This window comes from Panthera pardus, unplaced genomic scaffold (genome assembly GCF_024362965.1).
Source record: "Panthera pardus isolate Hobbes unplaced genomic scaffold, ASM2436296v1 HiC_scaffold_20, whole genome shotgun sequence".
Classification (NCBI taxonomy): domain Eukaryota; kingdom Metazoa; phylum Chordata; class Mammalia; order Carnivora; family Felidae; genus Panthera; species Panthera pardus.
In genome coordinates this window covers 19,692,829-19,716,049 of record NW_026526766.1, presented here as the reverse complement: position 1 = coordinate 19,716,049, position 23,221 = coordinate 19,692,829, and the positions used below count along the sequence as shown (strand labels likewise).

The 23,221-nt window shown below is 40.4% G+C and overlaps 1 protein-coding gene and 1 long non-coding RNA gene across 6 annotated transcripts in view; one reads left to right on the top strand and one right to left on the bottom strand.

Moving 5' to 3' along the window:
- The window catches only part of CEP78 (centrosomal protein 78), a 28,531-nt gene extending 12,614 nt beyond the window's left edge, over positions 1–15,917 (bottom strand). For 2 of the 5 annotated variants that reach the window (XM_019463545.2, XM_019463547.2), the window contains exons 1-10: positions 15,409–15,910; positions 11,804–11,976; positions 11,636–11,708; positions 10,260–10,363; positions 8,662–8,836; positions 6,586–6,699; positions 4,973–5,037; positions 4,583–4,694; positions 1,614–1,749; positions 92–137 (exon numbers count right to left, since the gene is read on the bottom strand). In XM_019463545.2, the coding sequence (XP_019319090.2) occupies positions 92–137; positions 1,614–1,749; positions 4,583–4,694; positions 4,973–5,037; positions 6,586–6,699; positions 8,662–8,836; positions 10,260–10,363; positions 11,636–11,708; positions 11,804–11,976; positions 15,409–15,661 (1,251 nt within the window). In that variant the 5' untranslated portion in view covers positions 15,662–15,910. Of the gene's footprint in view, positions 1–91; positions 138–1,613; positions 1,750–2,997; positions 3,016–4,582; positions 4,695–4,972; positions 5,038–6,585; positions 6,700–8,661; positions 8,837–10,259; positions 10,364–11,635; positions 11,709–11,803; positions 11,977–15,408 lie in introns of all 5 variants that reach the window. The other 3 variants (XM_053907823.1, XM_019463544.2, XM_019463546.2) reach the window with 3 other exon arrangements.
- A 69-nt stretch (positions 15,918–15,986) lies between these two features.
- The window catches only part of LOC128778565 (uncharacterized), an 87,101-nt gene continuing 79,866 nt past the window's right edge, over positions 15,987–23,221 (top strand). Inside the window, exon 1 of the long non-coding RNA XR_008424156.1 lies at positions 15,987–16,052. This is a non-coding gene — a long non-coding RNA (uncharacterized LOC128778565). The remainder of the gene's footprint in view (positions 16,053–23,221) is intronic.

Sequence of the window (23,221 nt, the reverse complement as noted above, 5' to 3'; positions counted from 1 at the left end):
GCGTTCCTGTTTAGTTTGAAAAGCAAAGAGAACGTCCTCCCACCTTTCCCACTTCAACCTTCTACCTACTGTAAATATGAGAACTACATACCTGCAAATGATTATACACGTCACGAGTTTTGATTAACGGAAAACCCCTGAAGAGATACCAACAAGTTCAGTTATATTTGATGTGAATACATCACCAGTTAACCTCAGTTAACAAAACTTGTATTATGTACAATAATACTATTAAGAATACATACGAACTGTGTATAAACATGAGTAAGTTCAAAATAAGGACCTGGGAGGCTCTGCTATGGAGAAAATTGAACAGAATTTAGCAGACTGCCTTGTGGTAACTCTCTGAACCGCTGAGAGGTGTCTCCACTTCCTATGTTCAGGATGGTTGAGATTTCCAATCTAACTTCTCTAACTGATAATCATTCTCCAGTTGACAACTCCTTGTGCTCAGAATGGACTCGAGATGACTAAGTATCATGAGAAGAAGATATGAAACCACAAAGCTATAAAACTGAAGTGCAAGACTGGGGACTCAGAACTATAGTTTACACGACAATAATTCACATCACCATTTGTGAAAAGGTACAGCAGTCACTTGCCCAGCGGAGATTATATTCATCAACTTAACATGAGCTACTGCACGGTTAATTTACACAGCACCTTCTTCAAGCCTTATTGAAAATCAACTCTTCGTTTTCTTAAGCAATTGCTCATCCTCAATTTCTTGACTACTACCAGGTTAAGTTACTTGAAAATAATCTATAGCAAGGCCTATAGATTTACTATTTACTCTATTTACTCAGCAAGCCTAAAATTATAGTTTAATCGTGTAAAGAGACTTTATAAAAAAAATTTTTTTTAATGTTTATTTATTTTTGACAGAGAGAGAGAGAGACAGAGCATGAGCAGGGGAGGGGCAGAGAGAGAGGGAGACACAGAATCTGAAACAGGCTCCGAGCTGTCAGCACAGAGCCCGACGTGGGGCTCAAAGTCACAGACCGCGAGATCATGACTTGAGCCGAAGTCGGACACTCAACTGACTGAGCCACCCAGGTGCCCCCGTGTAAAGAGACTTTTATACTTCTAGGACAAAAAATTATTCTGCACAGTTATCCCCAGGTAAGTAATCAGCTAAAACTAGTTATATCTAGTTTGTTTTGCTAAATCTGATTCACTGAAGTGAGTTAAGCCGGTTGACCGAGTTAGATTAAGTCTAATTCATACTCCCCATCCATTCTGCACTAAACTATTCTCCATGCCTAAAATGTCTTTTTTCCCTATTCCTATAAATCCAAGCTCCTACTCTTGTACTGTAGGGACTGGCTCAGTCACAACTGCCTTTAATGAAACCTTTATCATCTGCTCAAGTGAAGATAATTTTATCTCCACTGGATTCCCACAGGGTTACCTTTGTTGTGACACTTAAGAAATCACTTGAAATTCCCAATTATAATTTTTTTGTTTTTGTTTTTCTTCCTTAAAGGACTCATTAGGCAGAAGTGTGATTTATCGTTCTTCCTCTACAGAAACCACCAGAGATCTCCCACGTAATAGAAGCTCCAAAATGAAGAATGGTGAATGACTAAAGACAGGGACTAAAGATGCCCTACCTGCTCCTTTTTGCACGTTCTGCTGTGCGCCACGGCAGGAAACCAGACACACCAGGAGGCAGAGGTTCAGGAGCATAATAGTCTTTACCAAGGGAGTGTTTTCTTCCGTTACTTACAGGTTTCTTTGTACCCAATCCTATGTTTGCAAAAGCATTAAAAGAAAAAATCAAGATGCACTGAAGGGCAACAGAGCAATCATCATATGTTCACACTTTTAAAAGAATAAAACAGGCAATTGACAATGATGCAAAAGCCATTAAGAACAAGATTTTGTAAAAAGACTGGTAACGTTTAAAAATACAAGTCCTCTCCAGTAACAAGTTACCATTTTAACTAAAATATAAGTATGTGAAATGTACAAAACATGCAAAAGTAAATAAAAAATATATCCCAAAGAATGAAACATGCATGATACGTTTCTTGTATCATGCAGAAACATTCAGTTTGCTGAATCTCAGAATAGCTTTGGTATATCTGAGTCTCCAAGGTAGAGAAACACTGATAGATCCATGACTCCTGCCAAACAGGATCTGAATTAGAACAAAATTTCAATTTAAGATTCATTTTTCTATGTGAAAATGATAAAAGTAACAGGACTGAAGCTTGTAATAGGCAGATGAGTCAATGTTACCCTCTTTAAGTCTGCTGACCCTCATTACTCATTTATTTTCAAATAGAAAACAAAAGAAACCACTGGATAGAAGAGCAAGATATGGAGACTTAGCCTATATTTCAATACTGAAGAGTCAAGTATCCTTATGAAATATCTGGTAACAAAACTAGACCTACATGCTAATATACTTTATTTAGAATAAACCATATATTAAAATTGACCTACATTTAAAGATTTATTTTTTTCTATGTTACTGAAAACAAGTAATATAGGTTGGTTCTATTCGTTCTTCAAGTCTGTTTCACTATACTACTTTAGCAGCATCAGGAAAGTATGTGAAATAAAGTGTAAGGGGTAATACAGAGCAAATATTTCATAGAGTATAGCTTACTGGCAATCACCACATGACCCCTGTATGTTTTCTCTGGATACATTTACACGCCTCTTAAAATACACAGAAGCTCCATTCACCATGTGCTATGTTTTGTTGTCTAACTTAATTACTCTCAAGCAAATAGTGTTCATCATGTATATGGTTTATATGTATACAACTTTCCCCTTACTTTCAGAAACTAATGCAAATGTCATTTTTAAGTAAAACCAAAAGAATCTACGCTTATCTTGTTAGGAGATTAAAAAAAAATCCCATAAAAGTTCCTATCTTCTTTCTGCACACACAATTATAATATGAATATGACACAACTCACACAATTATTTAACCCCTATACTCACCTGGATCTAACTATATAGCCAGACGCTGATTTGGCTTACCTCTATGTCTCCATATAACTGAGGCAAATACAGAAAAAAGCCCAAGAAATAAAATTACTCTTGAAACAGCTCAGTGAGCTTGTAAACTTCAGTCACATTTCCACTTTGTTTAATCATGCTAAGAAAAATTTTTAAAATTTTTATTCTCATTCCACAAAGTCCTGTTATATACCTCCAGGTACTAAGATTACAGGAATCTGAATATAACATATAGATATATTTCTTTTTCCTATAGATAGCTCTACTTCTAATATTATATCAAAATACCGACTTAGACGCTTTTTTCTTTTGAGAGAGAGAGAGAGAGAGAGAGAGTGAGTGAGAGACAGCGTGCACCAGCAGAGAAGGGGCAGATGGAGAGAAAGAAAAAGAATCTTAAGCAGGCTCCATGCTCAGCAGAGTGAGACGCAGGGCTGGATCCCACAACCATGAGATCATGACCTGAGCCAAAACCAAGAGTCGGACACTTAACCAAGTGAGCCACCCAGGCATCCCCCAACTTAGACACTTTTATAAATGTTTTACACACGACGTAAACTTTTCATAATAATACATAGTGTGATACCACAAATCTCAACTTTTTTGTATATATTAACTACTAAAATATCACTGTTTTAAAATAAAAATTGGTAGATAATTGTAAGCTTTCTTTTGATTTAATAAACACTCTTAACTCCTATTTAATATTTTGTTGATCAAATAAGCTGATTAATGGAGAATCAAAAACATGTATCTTTTAGTGGTAAAAAAAGCAGTTACACTTATGAAAATGTTTACAATATTTTTCACTAATTTATTTATTTTTTAAGTAGGTTCCATACCCAATGTGAAGCTTGAATTCATGACCCTGATATCAAGAGTCGTACGCTCTACTGACTGAGCCAGCTACGCACCCCAAATTTTTCAGTAATTAAAAAAATGGACAAATCAACTCAGTGAAACCTTGTGAATACATTAAAAAGTATAACTATGAACCGTACAGAATTTAAATTTAGTTTAAAATGAAGTGAAAGCGGGTGCGTAGGTGGCTCAGTGGATTACGTGTTCGACTTCGGCTCAGGTCATGGTCTCAGGGTTCGTGAATTTGAGCCCAGTGGCTCTGTGCTGACAGTGCAGAACCTACTTCAGATCCTCTGTCCCCCTCTCTCTGCCCCTCCCCAGATCACATGCATGCGCTCTCTCTCAAAAATAAATAAACACTTAAAATAAAATTAAAATGAAGTGAAAATAGAAAAGTGGCAAATTATACTTAAGCCACATGGAATTATGTTAATAGACAACAGAAGGAGAAAACGAAAATCTTAACAAAGAAATATATTCAAAATAATGAATTTTCTATGAAACATAAAGTTGCTTAACTAAAAAAATGGAAATATTAGTATCTCTTTTTAAAAATTATTTCTACATTCTATAAATTCGCATAATCTGTATAGAACATTTACAGTCTTTCTAATCTGCACATCGTCAATATTGGTTGTTGCCACTGATGTCGTATAATGAGAACAGATTTCAGTTTTAGCACCCTGGAACACATAAGGGGTGTAAGCTCTAGTAGGTGCTAAAAAGCCAGGCTAGAAAGAGTTACCGATTCTAATAGTAGCTTTCCCTTTTCGACCACTTCCCAGAACTATAGTTCTCTTTTTCTGTCTAGCAGTTTTGAATGGTTCCTTCACTGATGGAGAAGTGATCCACTGGTACTGGAAGAGAAATAATACATACGCATTTCAGTTACAGGTAATTTATGAGGTTTGATCTCAACTGAAATTCAGATATTTTAAGTTAATAAAAGGTTTGCTATCTGCATTTCTGAGACCGTATATTAAAGAATCACACAATTTTTTCAAAAACAGAAGGCCATTTGATTTGATTTATTTGGTTTAAGATGGCAGAAAAATGCCTTGATAGTTTTATTAGGAAAAAAAAAAAGAAAAACATGCAATTAACGAAAAGTTCTTCCTAGAGGACTACATGTTACCTCTGACTTGGCACTCCTTCCATTCTGGAGAACTTTTTTAATAACTGCTTTCATCACAGAATGATCTAAAGTGAAATAAAATTGAAATTATAGTACTGCCTCCCAATGAGTGGTTATGCCCATTTAAAACAAAAGCCAACTAATTACTGCTCTTCACATAAAATTAAGTATAAGACCCACATTATGCAGTTACTTACCTATCTCCCCCTTTGAGTATTCTAATTTCTTCCTCAAAAACCTAAGATGAAAGTATGCCTCCTCCCATATGGTCCCCGATGACTTCTATTTTGGCAGCAGCCAAGATAAAATCTAGACACTTTGTGTCTAAAGTGGCTTTGATAGCTTTGGCTATAAAGCAAAGAGTCTGGGGGCACTGTCCAGATGCTTAGATACCTAACAGGTGCCTAATCCATCAAACCAAAGTCCTGAGTCTCTCAAAGCTGCCCCTCTCCTCAGCCCCCCTTTTCTCAGTGAGTGGTACCAACCAGTTGCACACATAATCATCTAGGACTTGCTTATTACTATCTCTTTCATACCCCATATCTGATCTATCCATAAGTCTTATTAGCTACACCCTCAAAACACAACCTGAATTCAACCACTCACCAGCTCCAACCTTCCACCCTAAGCTAAGCCAGAAACAGCCCTGATTTGGACTCCTGACTGGAGTGACAGTCTCCTGACTGGTCTCCCCATTTCCCTTCTTTATCCCCCACGCCCATTCCCAAGTCTATTCTCTACACCAGGGTCATCTTACTGAAACGCTATTCAGATCAAGCCTTTCCCACCTCAAAACCCTCTGCTCACACAGAGTGATTCATGTCCTTACTGTGGCTTTCCAAGACCTTACAAGATCATGCCCCTGGCCACCAACATGACCTCACTGCATACCATGCTCTCCTTCACTCAGTGTTCTGGCTATGGCGGCCTCTGCACTTTTCCTTAGTACTTTACCCACCCTGCCACCTATGTACCCGCACACGTAGCCTCCTGGTTCTGGAACGTGCTTTCTCCAGGTCTCCCATGGCTTACCACTTTTCACTTGGGTGTCCCCTCAAATGTCATTTCTCCAGTGAAGCTGTCCCCTGACAAATCTAATACAGCCCTACTGCCCCATTCAATGTCTTCACCTTAAGGTGTTTCTGTACTTCCTGCTATCTAAGAGTACACTACTTATCTGTTTACTCATTTCTACCTGAACCCTTCCACTGGAAGGAGGACAAGACTTTTGAATATCTGATTCACTGCCACATTCCTAGTGCCTAAAACCTGTGTCTGGAACACAGAAAGGATTAAAAAATTACTCGGTAACTTAGAAATGAATGAAATGCTCTTTCCAAGAATGCAAAGGTTCCACAAGGAGGAAACAGCTCTCTTGGTGGAAGCAGGTTCATTATCTAGATTCAAGTCTATACAGAGTGGCGGCCAAGAGCAATTTACAAGTATCAATTCACTTCAATTAGTAAATTATCTGCTAAAAACACAAGGGAAGTACAAGATTCAAAAAAGTATAAGATTAGGAAAGTAAACACATTAAATTTTAAAAACTGTCAATACATGAGCAAATTCTTTGTTTTGCCATTCGTTAATCGATTAAAGAAGATGCGACATACCAACAAGCGGATTTTTTCTTATATCCAGAATGACCAGAGTTCTATTGGTTTCCAGGGCCTTTAGTAAAGCCTTTGCTCCTTCATTGGTGAGGCCACACTGCTGCAGGTCAAGTGCTTTTGATGAAAGACAAAAGGTCACTTGCCAACTCTACACAGATTTAACACACAGTCAACTGTCACGTATTCCTGCGTGTAAGATTTTGGTACAAGCCTAATCATGGCAGGGTTTTAATCTTGGACGTGGAAAAAAGAAAAACAGAAAAGTATACACACACATAATAGAAAATCCAATAAAAAACTCTCGGATGTGCCTCAATTACCCTGCCCACAGTACCAACATATCACCCAACATATTTTACGATTACATAGTTGAAGAATGACTGGATACAGTCTATGAGTGAAAAACATCACAAAAGGAATCCCAGTTCATAATCAGCAAGAATGCTGGTGGCAGTGGGAACCTCATATACAAAAACTCGGTGGAGCTCAGAAACCGCACTGCATTCTTTTGGTATGATCTTGAGCTCCAAATCACTCTTGAAATGAGTTGAAAGAAAAAAGCCAAATAGAAGATTTGTAATAAGTGTTAGTTTTAGAACAAAAAAGACAAAGAAAGACGTCTCAAGAGGATGTGAACAATAACAAATCCAAACAATGTGTGAATAGGGAACATACGCTAAGAACTTATCAACAAAGAATGATAGTCAAGAACACCGTCTTTAAAAGGTCAAAGAACAGAACAAGTGATCCGAAACACTAGTAGTTCATTTAAACCAAAGGGATCATCACAAAAGCACAGGCATACAAAACATTACATAGGAGGAAACTATCATATGAGCCCTTTTCTAAAAGTGTCGTGTAAACCATTACATTAAAGTAACTGGAGGCTTTTAAAACCCCAGGGTACAAAGAAGTGAGCCAGATCTATGGAAATGATATGAAGCAACCCTTACAAACTCTTACTATAGAATGGACAGAGGATACAATTAATCAACTAGCTAAATTACTAACAATAGTTAATTGCCACTACTATATACACTGAATACAAATTAAAACAATATAATATGATTGTTCTACCAGATTAGGTCAAGACCATATAAACAAAACCTTTAGGATGTGCATGCCCTTTTGACCCAACAACTCCCTAAGAATTTAACCAATAATAGATGTAGGCAAGGGTATGTATCAGAGTACTGTTTTTACGTGAAAAACTGCAAAGAGCTCCTATATCTAGCAAGAATGAGTAAGCTGAGTGTACTATGGCATATTCATGCAATGGAACTCTGAACAGTCACTAAAAATGATGTGGTAGATAGAAATTTAGTGACTCATTAAGTAGCTCATACTATATGAAATGAGAAAAGTTATAAAATCTGGAGTAACCCTACTTGCATAAAAGAGGGTGGGCTACTAACTTTTGTTTGTCTTACAGTTTTTCAAAGTGACACAGCCAGTGCTTGTGAGGGTAGAGGCCTCACGGACACTGTTAAGGTGGATTATAAATCGGCACAGAATTTCTGAATGGTGATTTGGCAACACGCAGTAAATGTCTTAAAAATGTCATCTTACGAGGTCATTCCACTTTTAGTAACTTAATCTACGTAAGTAATACCAGTGGATGCAGAGATGTATGAACAAAGTGTTCACCACACATTGTTTCCTACAGGGAAAAGCACAACTGTCTACATCTATTTGCAACACTATTACATGTCAATATAAATGGAGTACCACAGGATACATCATTAATTAAAAGAGCATGAATTAGTAAGTGTGCTATGAGTCCACTTTTTTAGTCTCTGAAGTATACAAGGATATTTGTAGAAAAATAAAACACTGAAAGTATACCAAAAATGAACAGTGATTGCGTCTAGGTATTAAGATTATGGGTAATTGTGTTTTCTTGTTACTCTGTATTTTCTGTGAAGAATAAATATACGTAATTCTTAGGAAAGCTGTAAAGCACAGTAAAAGGTATTGGAAAAATAAGGCTTTGAAAAAAATCCTATGACAATATCATGCCAAAAGCTAAGCATATTTAGCATTTAAAAATTCACTATTTTCCATTTTAGAATTTACCTCTAAGCCATAAATCATCACTGAGAGATTCTGCAAAAGCACCTGCGCCAAGGTCACCAATGAGCGTGTTGCAATTCAAAGTGATACGCCTCAAACCAGCCATACAGTCCAGGTCAGGTCTCCTATAACGAAGACTCTCAGCCCAGGTTTCTTCGTGCCTTCTCATGGTCTGATACTTCAAAGATTTAAGAGGATGAAATGAAGACGTTTGAATAAGGAAACAGGGGAGGCCTACTGAAGATGGCTTAGCATGTCACGGTCAACCCAAGAGATTTAACAGTCGATTCGGGTTTAGGAGTCCAGTGACCCAGATTCTAGTTTGCCAGAGATTGGTTAGATTCTAGCCACTGGATAACCGCTGATCAGTTATAGAAACTCTGGCAATCAATTACATTCTACAAATTTTATTTTCCTTATCTCCAACCCAGGGAATTAGTTCTAAATTCTGTTATTGCTGAGGCTGTATCATTCTGTCCTCCGGTGGTCTCCAAACACTTGATTGGGCATCCTGCAAGTGCACTTTCTGCAACACGTATCTTATTGATTGAAAAATTATACACAGGAAGTTCTGTACATATATTCCGTGTACATTATAAACTCTCAAGGTATTTTTTAAATGATACACAAACAAATATAGGGGGTCTAATATTTTCTTTCCCTAACCCAGGGGATCTTGCTTACTACTTTAAGGTATGTACACTAACTTCAGTGGCCTGCAACATGCAAAGGCAGTTTGACATGCTGTAGGAAATTGATGGTTTAAGTTTTAACCAGAGATATAGTCAGAAAGATATATTTATTTCTCTACATTCGTAAGATAAATTTTGGTTACAGGGAACACTGACTTTCAAAGAAAGCAATCTTACTACATGCTCAAACAACAAAAGACTCAAAGTTCCTGTGACACTCTAAAATGGAAAATCGTTGGTGTTTTTCTATTAACAATAACCTATAAAAGCAACAAGTGGGAATCACAGCAAAACACTTACATGGTGCTTATTATGTGCCAGGCACTATTTTATACAAATTAGTTCGTTTAATACAAAGCACAGAGGCTAAGCAATACGTCCATGGTCACAAGCTATGAAAATGGAGTTGGAATTTGAACCTAGGCTATTTGGTTTCAGAATCCATGCTCTTCACTGTTTTCTGTATCCTGGGTCAATGGACTTGCTCTATATAGGCCCAAAGGTAAAATTTTCAGCTTTGGGGGCCATACAGTTTCTGTTGCAACTACTCAGCTCCACTGGGATAGGATGAAAACAGCCACAGTCACTATATAAGCAAATGGGTGTGGCTATATTCTAAAAAAACTATTTATCACAGGTGATGGGCTATTTTCAGTAACTCAAAATACATGACAGTATTTATAATGTATTATACATGAAATTTCTTATTTCTAGGAATAAGTGAACTACTTTCACTAAATGGCAAATCCCAAACTGAAAACTGGTCATATTCTTTCAATAAAACTAAAACTGCAAGCACATGTATCAAAGGACAAAAACAAAACAAAACAAAAACCCCTGCCATCTTGAATCAAAATAATAATGTTTCAATCACATAATGTTTTCATGAAAGTTTAAACATAAAGTCACCTTTAAGATCTTGGCCATGTGATCTGCTCCCTGCCACGTCAGATTACAGCCCGTGAAGTTTACTGTCTTAAGAGTGATAGAGTTCTTTATACCTTGACAAATAACTAAAAGGGAAAACAAAAAAAACAAAAAAACACACATACAATAAGATGAAGAGCCTATACAGTCTGGTCAATCCTGACATCTTTGCTTTTCCTGAGCCTATTGGAGGTTTACAGCTGTATTCTTAAATTCACTATCTACAGTCTTCCCAGACAACTGATGGATTGGTGCATTCTAAAATATGTCAGCAACAGAGGCTCCTGGGTGGCTCAGTCAGTTAAGCATCCTTTAGCTCAGGTCGTGATCTCACGGTTTGTGGATTTGAGTCCCATGTGGGCTCTGGGCTAACAGCTCAGAGCCTAGAGCCCGGAGCCTGCTTTGGATTCTGTGTCTCCCTCTCTCTCTGCTCCTCCCCTGTTCATGATCTGTCTCTATCTCTCAAAAATAAACAAATGTTAAAAAAAAAATTTAAATATGTCAGCAACAAAGTGTTATTCCAGTTTACAGCAATAGTTTAATTCTATTTAGATGCTAAAAATGAATACTCCAAACACTGAAAACTTTATTCCCAACTAGTCAGTAAAGTACTATATACCTTTTGGGACATAAGAAAGAGAAACCTAAAAAGCCTAAGACCCTTCCTAGTTTCATTTCCAGTGATACAACCCAAACTCGGTTATCAATCAGTTTAAATGTCAACTATAAACCCGGCGTTTTATTAGGTGCTATGAAATATACTAGAGCAATAGAAGATGGAAGATGTCAAACTCTTAGTTCCTTCAAATTAAAATGCAGCCTTCCTTACCACCCCAGACTCTACTGGACACAGTGAACACACACTAATTCTTCAGGACCGCAATCAACAATCACCTTCTCCGTGATTATTTCCATGATACGCTCCTACCAGCACCACTGAGTTTGCTGATCTTTGCATATGTTCCCTATTTTAGTACATAACATATGCATTACATAATTATGATTGCATATGAATAGTTTTAACTATTTAAAGATAATGATTTTTTTTGTCTTTACATCTTACTATTTCCTTTCCCATAACATTTCTTGAAAAGAAAAAGGTGAACAAACACAAAAAAACAGAATAGTATATATGTGTGTGGCTTGTGGCTTAACACAATCTTAAGTCGAACTGGTTCAGAGTATACAGCATGACAGACTTTTGGCGTACAAGTGAGATGAGGCCAAGGTTTTAACAGGCACAAGAGACAATCCAGGTAGAGCAGCACCAAGAAAAGGTACAGACAGCAGTTAACATGCGTGCAGGGAAACGTGAGATCAGTCTGACGGGAGGAGACTTAAACAAGATTGAAACTTACTCTCTAAACCTCCATCTCCAATTGGACAATTTGCAAGAGACAGGTGCACCAAAGTAGCCGATTTATTCAATCCCTTTAAGGGGGAGAAAAAGTTAAAAATTTTACAGGCTCAGTTTACCCTCTAAAGCAAATATTCAGTGTTTGCAGGACACACTGGAGAAGGCTTACCTTTGTCAAAACTGTTAAATCTCTCTCTCTCAGAACTAGTCCATTCAACTCTAGGTTCTTCAGAGCGTTTGATATACTTAAACAGCATTTGAGGGCTTTACATAACTGGAAGGTCACATCTTTGCTTCTTATTGCAGGAACACGACTTCTGCAAACTTTATTTCTGTCAGAACCTAAAACAAAAATTATTGTAAAGTATGTGTTGTCATCATTAGAAAATATCTACTCAGCGCTAAGGTACAAAAATGAATCGTGCTCTTAAAGTCCTCCTTGAGGGACACATGTAAACTCAAAAAGTCAATCACATGACTTACAGAAACATAAATTACATGCAAAGAGGTTCCTGTGAAAACAAAGTTTTACCTAAGTGATGGCTTCAAGGCAACGCTGAAGTTGAATCTAGAAAGAGAATGACCACATAAAGTCTGCGTGGGAAGTGCAAAGACGTCCGAGCCTGGCACCTGCCGGCCACAGAAAATATTGCAGGTGGGGACATCTAAAGGCCAGGGTGCAAGGGGGAGGAGAAAGAAATTAAAATGGAGAGGTTGGCCCAAATCAGCCTGGGATAAAAAGCCGATGGCTTTTATCTCATAGGTAAAGAGGACCAGGGCTACCAGGGGCACAGTAAGGGTGCCTCTACAGGTTAGAAAACCGTACCTAAGTCAGATAGATTAGAAAAAGCATCCCTTCCCCAGGGTCAACCAGCCCCTTGGGCTTTAGCAGAGCACGGCTCAGATTCCATGCTTCTGTGTAGGACACAAGCTGTGCAGCCAATGCACGCTGATCCTGTGCCGGTGAGCCATTATGAGCATTATTTTAAGGACACGTTTTCATTTTAGAAGATCACGGAAGCCCAGTAGGCAGATGAATGGAGAGAGAAACTGAGCTCAGTGGCAGCAACAACTGGTTACAAGCTGGTGAGAATAAAGAAACAGACCCAGGAGGACAAAACGTATAGTCTGGACCCACGGGATGCAAGAGAAAACAAAGGTTCAGTGAAGGGATTCTGAAGAGAATGGTCTGTGTGATACATTTTTCATACACTCACTGTGAAGTATGAGGCAAGATTAAGTACAATGGCCTTGACTTTGAGATCCCTTCCAACTGTAATTTCTTCTGATTTCTAAGTTATTACTTTAGTTAAGTCAAGTCGCTCCAGAGGAACAGAACAGTTTCTAAACCTGAATGAGATGTAGACAATAATCTCACTTCTCTTCACCAGAGGACAAATTGAGATGTCCCTGCAGAAGAGATAACAGATGACATGAAACCCAGAAGCTAGAAAAGGACCAGGCACATGACGAGTGTTCAGATTTAAAAAAAAAAAAAAAAAAAAAAAAATTAATGTTTATTTATTTTGAGAGAGAGCGAGCAAGCGAGCTTGAGAGGGGAAGGGCCAGAGAGAGAGGGAGACAGAATCTGAAGCAGGATCCAGGCCCCGAGCTGTCAGCACAGAGCCCAATGCGGGGCTCGAACTCACGAACCGTGAGGTCACGTCCTGAGTCGAACTCGGAAGCTTAACCGACTGAGCCACCCAGGCGCCCCCGAGTGTCCAGATTTTTAAAAAAAATAAACCAGTAGTTTACTTCCTCTCCTGTATCTTCACACCTTCCCTGTGTGCTGGCTACTTTGCGTCAGCTTATAAACATACTCAAAGATGTCCATTTAAAAAACATCTTTTAGGGGTAGGATTTTCTAGATCTTCTTTGTGGGTTACCTTAGTTTCTCCCATGCCTTCAAACACTCCCCCATGGAGCCCAGATCTGCACCTGGAGCCCAGAGTTATCTAGACACACGTTTGGATGCCCCACAGGGCCCTCTTAAAGCATTAAGGATGAAGCGAGATCTTCTCCCTGACCCCAGACCCCAATCCGCTCCTGCTGTGTTGTGTCTCACAGAAGGGTGCTCCTATAAATTGTCACCCAAGCTTGCTGTCCCCCCGTCCTTCTAACTGGTCCCCAGGCCCCATCCATTTGTCTCTTTGATATCTCAGATTACAATTCGCCCTCCTCCCAATCAACTTGCCCTCCAGATGGAAGTCAGAGCAAGCTTCTAAATCAAAAGTCCACCTCAGCATCCTTGAGTGCCTCTCACAGCCGTTAGGATAAACATCCAACCACTGGATAGGACAAACAAGGCCCCTCCCTGTGTGGCCCCCACCAGGTTTCCTGTCTCAGCCCTCCCTTCTTTAAACCCTAAATTGCAGTCCTCTACCTTAGTTTTGCCATATTTTCTTACATTTCTCAAACCTGGGCACAAGCAGCTCCCTCCTGCCATTTGAGCAGCTCCCACACAACCTTACAAAGGAGGCAGCTCCTCCAAGAAACCCTCCCTAACTTTCCCTTCTAACATTCTCAGCTTTACAGCACCAGAGCTCACTTCTTTTCATTTATTTATTTATTTATTTATTTTTTTTTTCAATATATGAAATTTATTGTCAAATTGGTTTCCATACAACACCCAGTGCTCATCCCAAAAGGTGCCCTCCTCAATACCCATCACCCACCCTCCCCTCCCTCCCATCCCCCATCAACCCTCAGTTTGTTCTCAGTTTTTAAGAGTCTCTTATGCTTTGGCTCTCTTCTTCCAGAGCCCTAACTTCGGTGCTAGTGTTTACTTGCTGCCTCTCCCAGCAGAAGAGGAGATCCTCCAGGGCAGGAACCATGTCTCCTGCAGTGCTGGGTGCTGGCTGAACTCATTCCAGTGCCAGGACACTTGTATACCAACAACCTGCTTAATTTTTAGGAGTAAAAAGTATTTATTGATTTATTAAAGTTCCAGTATAGTTAACATACAGTGTTGTATTAGTTTCAGGTGTACATTATAGTCATTTGAGAATTCTATACATTACTCGGTGCTCACCACAGTTAAGTGTACTCTTAACTCTAACAACCCATGGAAATGTTAATTTACAAGTGTGGGGATTGTAGTTTAAAAGTAACTTGCTCCCACCACACAGAGTGTAAACCCTGGAATTCAAACCCTAGGCTGCCTTCCCATCTGTGCTCTTTCCACTATGTGTGATTAAACAAACAAACAAAACAAAAACGTTTTTTTGATTAACAGCCATGTCTTATTCAAAAGGAAATGGTGCAAAAGGCTGGGATGTATCAGTTTTCCTAATGCTTTGTTCTGTATCAGACTAAATCATAGGGTTTAGTCTGGATTAAGGGTGAAGTGGGGTATCCAATCGTGCGTGCTAGACAGCTCTGGGCCCCAGGTGCAGGTCTGGGCTCTGTGGGCGAGTGTATGAAGGCATGGGAGAAACCAAGGTAACCCAATAGGTAACATACGTCGAATGCTTAATTATGTCCCAAACTGCCTTAAGTGCTCTACAAGCATTAACTTGGTGCATTTTTGTAATCGCCAGGCACAGCACGTCCTGTTAGTCTATATTACGAAAGAGACCGCTGAGACCCGCAGGCCTTAAGTGACTCACCCCGGGCCCCCCTGAGCTGGTAAGAGTCCTAGGCCGCACGCCCCGTGTGCTGCACACATACCCGAGCAGGGCACACCCGTGCCTGCGCCCAGCCTCCACCTGGCGCCGTCTAAAATCTCGCGCCGCGGCACCGACACGAGGACCACTGTTGGCGGGAACTACAAACCTGTTTCGCCAAGCCACGGCTGGAAGAAGCTCTTGATGGAGATTAGGGGCAGATCTTTGTTAATCTTGAGGGTGCTCAGGAGCGGCGCCCAGTCCACGACGCGCAGGCGGTCGGCATTGAAGTCCAGCACGCCCTCCCGCAGGCAGGCGCGCACCGAGGGCAGCGGCACTGAGTCCTGCAGCGCGCATAGGTACTCGTAGTGCGAGAAGAAGTCGGCCGCGCTGTCGCGGCGCAGCTTCACCGAGTCGATCATGGCCCGGGGACGGCCTCGGGGGACGCCGGCGGCGGAGACAATGCCCGCTGGCGCCCCAGAACGCCGGGTCGTCGAAGGCCCGACTGCTGCGATCCCACGGCTGCGCAGGAGCGGCGGCTCGGCCAGAAGACTCACAGCCCCCGGCCCCAGCTAGGCCCACCGACGCCGCGCTCGCGCACCGCCCCCCGCCCCGCGGCGCCGGCCGTTGGCTCCCGCCTCACCGCCCTCCGCGGCGCGGGGCTGCAGTTCAAGCCGACGGGCGGGGCCTGTGGGGGGCGGGGCGCGGAGACGTCAGCGCGCTCGCTGTGCGTCCGCACGCAGGCCCCGCCTCTCCTGGGGACGGGGCCTGAGGACGAGAGGCGGGAGGTTCGAGGCGAGGAAGGTGCGAAAGGTAGGCTGTTTTCGGAATTTGGGGTTTGCAGAAAAGGATTTAACTGGTTGATCGAATTAAAGGGAGAGGCGGACGTAGCATCACATTTACAAAGTAGTGTAAACTTGCGACAAGTGTCTACGCTTGCACCGCCCAGGAGAGAGGACCCCTGGTGAGGGATGTGCAAACGACCGAGTGAATATCCGCTGCCGTGCATGTGCATTAAATCTTTGCTGTCTGTATCAATTTCTACAAGTAACTCTTCACTTGTGTTGTTTCTACTTACCTCACGCGGTTGTAGGCATGTTGTAAGGACTTCCATGAATTCAGGACATTGTTGTGATTACTAATAGTCACTTTGTTTTGTATTGACAGCGACGGTTAACTCTCTCATAATTAGTGCTTTCTGTCTCCTAGGCATCATTTTAAGCATTGTTTAAGTATGAAATAATTTAATTTTCTTAACAACTCGCCAAGGAACGTAACGGTTGTATATCTACTTTACAAAAGGGGAAACCAAGGCAGAGGACGTTAGGTACCTTACAGCTAAGTAAGTAGAACTCAGATAATTGGCCTCAGAACCTGTGTTTGTATCCGTTTTCTAGAACAGTGATAGTCCTTTGGTCAGGCCTTAGGCATTATGTTTACAGCATTCCTCTTCCACTGTAGAACCAAGCTAAAGTGGAAATCATTTTTGTTAGGGACGGAATGGAGATATTCAATTGCCACACATACGGGAAACTTAATCTGAGTTACAGGAACGTGTAGCTCTTCTCAGACATCAGCAGAGGACGCCAGCCAATCCCCAAATGCCAAGTCTGATCATCCCTTCTCTGGACTTCCTTGTTCCCTTGACTCAGCTACCCTGATCCAAATAAAATAGAAGACCAGTAGGCAACCAATCCGCTGAAAAATCCAAATAACTTATGCATCACCCTATAAAAATCCCTTAACCTGTGAGCGACTCAGAATTGATTGCTCTCCTCGCTTTGAGTTTCCCAGGTTGGAGGTTGAAAGCCTTGCAACAAACTCATCTTTCTGTTTCCTTTTATTCAGTGGGCGGAGTTTGGTTTTTGACAGCATCCGCTGGTCGAGTAGGATTGTTTTACCTCTTATTCACTGTACTTCACTCCTGGTTCATCCTGACAACATTATACCCAGACGTCGAACCCAGCTTACCTTCCCATGGAGCCTCAGTGCAGATGCTCTCTGCTCATCTCCAACACTGATCTTCTCTGGACCTGCTTTCAGAGCAATGAGTTTGTTGGATCCAGTCCTGTCTTATTTTAACTGTCATGTGCTTCCCATTTCTTTTTTTCCACTTCCATAAGTTGTTCGCAATGGCTCTTCCAAATCTCCTCCACTCTTCTCGTGTCACCACTAGACTCTGTGTCCCTGCTCTCTGACCGGAAGAGGTATGAGGAGGTATGATACCTCTTATTTCAGTGGGAAAATAGGTTTTCAGACACAGACTTCCTCATCTTTTTAAGTTTGTTTGTTTGTTTATTTAGAGAGAACGAGCGGGACAGGGAGAGAAAGAATCAAAGCCGGCTCCCCGCTGTCAGAACAGGGCCTGACTCAGAGGTCAAACTCACTACCGAGGAGATCATGACCTGAGCTGACATCAAAAGTCAGTGGCTTAAACGCCTGAGCCACCCAGGCGCCCCTCATCTTGCACCCTTTTGTATTCAAGAATTTGGCCCACAGTGGACTCCTTTCAGGCCTACATGCTTCATGGCTCATTGTCCATGCTCTTCCCTCTACATGAAATATCCTTCCCTCTGGTCTGTATGTACTTAATGTCTCTTCATCCTTCTCGGCTCATGTATCACATTGCCAAGGAAGCATTCCCTTACCTACTCAACTCATCAGGCCCCCTGGCCTGAGCTCTCCAAACACCATGTACCTCTTCTTCATTCAGGCCTTCATCACATTTCACAGTCGTTTTAAGATAGATGTTGACTATACGGTCCATGAGGAAGAGATCACGTTGTTTTACTTCCTCTTGCATCTCCGGGGACTAGCACAGTTACTACATGCTACATGTAACTGCAGCACTAGTTATAACACTTGTTGAATGAACAAGTGAGTGGACCTAATCAATGAGCAAGCCCTGGCACTTTTTCCCTTACAGCATGCCTGATACTCCTTCCTTCTATCTGCCTTGCCATTACTCCAATGCCACTATTCATTATTTTACGTGTGGATTATCATGCTTGCTTCAGAGAATACCACATTCAGGCTCAACTAAACATCATTTATTACACCTCCCAAGGTTCATAGATCATGCTGTTGCCCTGTTCCAAACCTTCCATTGACACATCTTGCCAACACAGTAAAGCCCAAATGTTTAAGAATGACATTTAAAACTTTCCATAACCTGTCTTGAGTTTCACTTTCTGGACTTTTAAAAAAGTTTTTATTTATTTATTGAGAGAAAGAGAGAAGGAGGGAGAGGCAAAGAGAGAGGGACAGAGAATCCCAAGCAGTTTTTGCGCTGTCTGCACAGAGCCTGATGCGGGGCTCTGTTCACAAACTGTTGAGATCATGACCTGAGCTGAAATCAAGAGTCAGATCCTTAACCAACTGAGCCCCTCAGGCGCCCCTCCAGACTTGTTTTTAATCGATGAGTCTAATTATCTCTACATCTTTGCTCCCTTCCAGCTCGTGTGTTATAATATTAAAAACTCTTATAGTCACCACTCTTATGTCTCCTTCTCTGGGAAAACCTCACTGAGAATCCAAGCAAGATATGGATCCCTTCTCTTCTCCGAACTTGCGAACAGTTTAGTAGGATACGTCTGGAGCTGCCGTAAGGCATCTACATTTTATCTTCGCCGCTGGTATCTAAGCTCTCATAGAGTGCGGATACAACTCTGTGCTCTGTGCACTTCTTACCATGGTGCTATACACATGGTCAACCTGGTCAGTAAATATTTGGTGAATGAATGGATGAATGAAATGAGTTCCCCAGCCCTTTCTCTCCGTGTCTACTTTTCAAGGTTCTGTAGTTACACTTGGACAATAGGCTGCTTCATAGCAACATAGTAACTAAGCTCACAGAGCGTTGCAAATAGTTGCTAAGAGCATCCCTCCACCACTTAAGAACAACTTGTTCTCCCTCTCTAATGGAGAGAGTAGGTTTCCATACTTATTAAGTGCCTTTGTTTACTTGGCATTGAGAGACACTGGGGGCATCAGTGCTCTACATTCAGCGAAATGCCCATTTTGATTGTAATTTTCCCCTGTGAATAACAGCTAGCCAAAAAGATGTTCCTGTACAATTTTTCATCCTTTTATATTCATAAAAAGCATCTTGACTACATACAAGCAGAAAATAAATAGAACTCTACTTTAATAAAAGTTTAGGGAGATGTCTTTATGGCACATTACCAGACTTGTTTGGGGGAAACTTTAACCATGTGAAATATTCTGGAGAGGCACCAAGAGTTCAAGAATTCTCAAAATTTCTGAGTACGCAGTTGCCTCATATATAGGCACAGTGGTAGCCATCTAGGTAACAGTAATTTGGAAGATATTCTGTTAGTCCACTCATACTGTAATAATGTGGAAGAAAATCATCCTAAAGCTCAGTGACATCAACAAGAATTTGGGATTTTTTGATTTGAGGATTAGCTGTAGTGACTCTGTTCTAGACCTCCAGATGTCTGGTTTTGCTCCATGGTTGGGTCCATTTGAGGTCTGTCCCACATATCTGACTCGAGGGCCCAACCGTGGGGCAGCAGCTCCTACGGCACACTCTTCTCACCTTGGCCACTGAAACACAAGAGGAGAGCCCACTTAAGCCCATTTAAGACCTCTGCTGGCATCATATCCCCTCACACTCCACTTGCCAAAATGGCAGGAGACAATCAATATAAGTACTGCTATTGAGCATTAAGCATAACTGCTGCTTCTAGAATGAGAAGTAAATGAGGGTTACACAGGAAAGAGTATCACTTCTAATGGCTGTGTGCTCTGACAATGCAGGTATCAGTCCTATAAATGACAGAGAAGGACTGAACAAACACCAAATGAAGTTAAAAGTGTTTTCAAGCATTGTTTATTAAACATAACATTGAAATTGCAATTCTGAGTCTGTCCTATGAGTCATATGGAATAGGACGAATGAGAAATTATGGATTATTATAGTTATAACATCTGTGAGCTAGGGCAATAGGGTTCTCAGGATGTAAGAAAAAGAATACAGAGATAGAGGAGGTTTACTTAAAACTGGAGTGCTGAATTAGAATTAGAATTATCTGTAATTCATAAAGTATTTTAACCGTATTTATATTTATATACAAACTTAGGTCAATTTCTGTATAACAATAAATTTATATAAAACTATATACTATCTATGTATATGATTAAATACAACAAACATATGTCATATATATTTGTCACACACACACACACACACACACACACACACACACACACATCCTATCTCTGTCTGTGAATAGGCCTAGAACCAGTGACCAACCCAATAGCAAAAGACATCCATAGGGCCCAGATTATGGTCTTGGTATGGCTTATTTCAGGTCTGTGGTGCATCTGTGTGAGATGAACTTGGAAAATTTTGTGATACCAAATGACAAGTTATCAAAGAGTACTAAGGTCATTTCAAAAGGATTCAGGAGCCAAATGTGCAGAGGCTCTCTGTGGACAATAGAACATTTTGAACTTCAGTAGGATAAAATTACAATGAGTTGAAACCCATCAACTATGTTTAAATCCACAGGTTTCTATGGATACCAAAAAAAAAAAAAAAAAAGTCAACGTATGAGGGTAATTGGGAAACATTCATTATAATGAAAATGGATTTTTTAAATAGTAGGGGTGGGATTGGGTGGGGTGGGAGAATAACCAAGTTTTTTATCCTGCCTTTCCATTGTGAACTATATCATTGTGTAACCAAATTGTAGATGAGGGGATAGATCTCTTCATAAAAGTATTTCTGCCAATAAATGGAAAAGAAGCGATCAAGTTGGAATATCACAATTTTGCAGTCTCTGATAAGTTCATGTTGGGATCTGGCAGAATTCAGAAATGCAAGATTAACTAGAAGAAATGGGGGTTCTGGTGATTGAATGAAAAAGTTGTGTATTCACTGAGTATCAGCGGCTGCCAATATCACATAAAGAGAGATAACCAGATATTATCTGATGAAATAATACGCCACAGTCTATAGTCTTCCCAAAAGGACTGATCAGTTTCTTATTTTGTAGGAAATATAGAGGACAGAGGAACATGTGTAGCTGCACCATGAACATGTACTCAGCAAGATCCATATTGTGGGGAACTCTACAGGTCAAGTGGCCTGCATTCTTCAACAGATAGATTGAAGGGCAGTAAAAGGATGGAAAGGTGACTTACAGATTACAAGAGAAAAAGTCATTATTTAAAACAAGAAAACTAAACCATGCTGTCTAGGGAGGCAAACTTGGATGATACATTTATAAAGAAATTTAAGGATGAGTCAATTATAAAAGTCAGGAAAATGATTACTTTTTGGAAGAAAGAAATTATAATTATATCAGGACACAAGAAGGGGCTTCAGGCAAAGTGCTATTCCTTGCATTGGGTGTGATTACAAGGGTACTTGTCTTATAAGATCATTAAGCTATCTATTTACCTTTTGTGGTTTCCTGAGTCTGTAACTTATAACAAAAATGTTTAAAAAAATCAAGCACCTAGGAATAAATATAACAAAAAGTTTATGAAAACTCTACACAGAAAACTGAAAAACTTTACTGAGATAAATCAGACATAAATAAATGGTCTGGTATATCATGGGTCATTGATTGCATGATTCAATATTGTAAATCGGTAATCTTCAAACTTTCTACAGATTCAGTGCAGTAGGAATCAGAATTCCTTCTGTATGTGCATGTGTAAATTGACAAGCTGAATCTAAAATTTACGTGGAGACTCTTTTTTTAATTATTTTTAAAATTTTTAAATACTTAAAAATGTTTTTAATTTTATTTAAATCCAAGTTAGTTAACATATAGTGTAATAATGGTTTCAGGAGTAGAATTTAGTGATTTATCACTCACATATAATACCTAGTGCTCATCCCAATAAGTGCCCTCCTTAATGCTAATCACCCATTTAGCTCACCCCCCCCCACCAACCTCCCCTCCAGCAACCTTCAGTTTATTTTCTGTATTTAAGAGTTTCCATCCATGTTGTCACAAATGGCAAGATTTCATTCATTTTTTTTTTTTTTGAAGTTTATTTATTTTTGAGAGAGAGAGAGAGTGTGAGCGGGGGAGGAGCAGAAAGAGAGGGAGACACAGAATCCAAAGCAGGCTCCAGGCCCTGAGCTGTGAGCACAGAGCCCGATGTGGGGCTCAAACTCATGAACCCTGAGATCATAACCTGAGCTGAAATTGGTCGCTCAACTGACTGAGCCACCCAGGTGCTCCAAAATCTCATTCTTTTTGATTGCTGAGTAATATTGCATTTTATACATACCCCATCTTTATCCATTCATCAGTTGATGGACATTTGAGCTTTTACCATAATTTGGCTATTGTTGATAATGCTGCTATAAACATTGGGGTGCATGTGCCCCTTCGAATCAGCATTTCTATAGCTTTTGGTTAAATACCTAGTAGTGCAATTGCTGGCTCATAGGGTAGTTCTATTTGTAATTTTTTGAGCAAACTCCATACTGTTTTCTAGAGCAGCTGTATCGGTTTGCATTCCCACCAGCAGTGCAAAAAGGATTCCGCTTTCTCTGCATCCTCGCCAATATCTGTTGTTTCCTGAATTGTTAATTTTAGCTGTTCCTCTCAGAACAGAGGATTTTAAAATTATTTTGAGAAAGAGAGAGAGAGAATGAATGAATGGATGAATGGGGGAAAGGAGAAGAGGGGGAGAGAGAGAGAGAGAGGCAGGGGGAGAGAGAGAGAATCTTAAACAGGCTTGGTGCTGAACATGGACGCGGGGCTCGATTCCATGATACTGTGATTATGACCTGAGCCAAAATCAAGTTTCAGATGTTCAACTGACTGAGCCACCCAGGCACCCCTATTTGGAGATTCTTAAGGTCAGTCATAGTAAGGCATGAAAAAGAAGAACAAAGTTGGAGTACTTAAACTACCAGACAACATGACTCATTAAAGGTATGATAATTAAAACAATGTGGTATGATACAAGAATAGAATGGAAGAGCAATG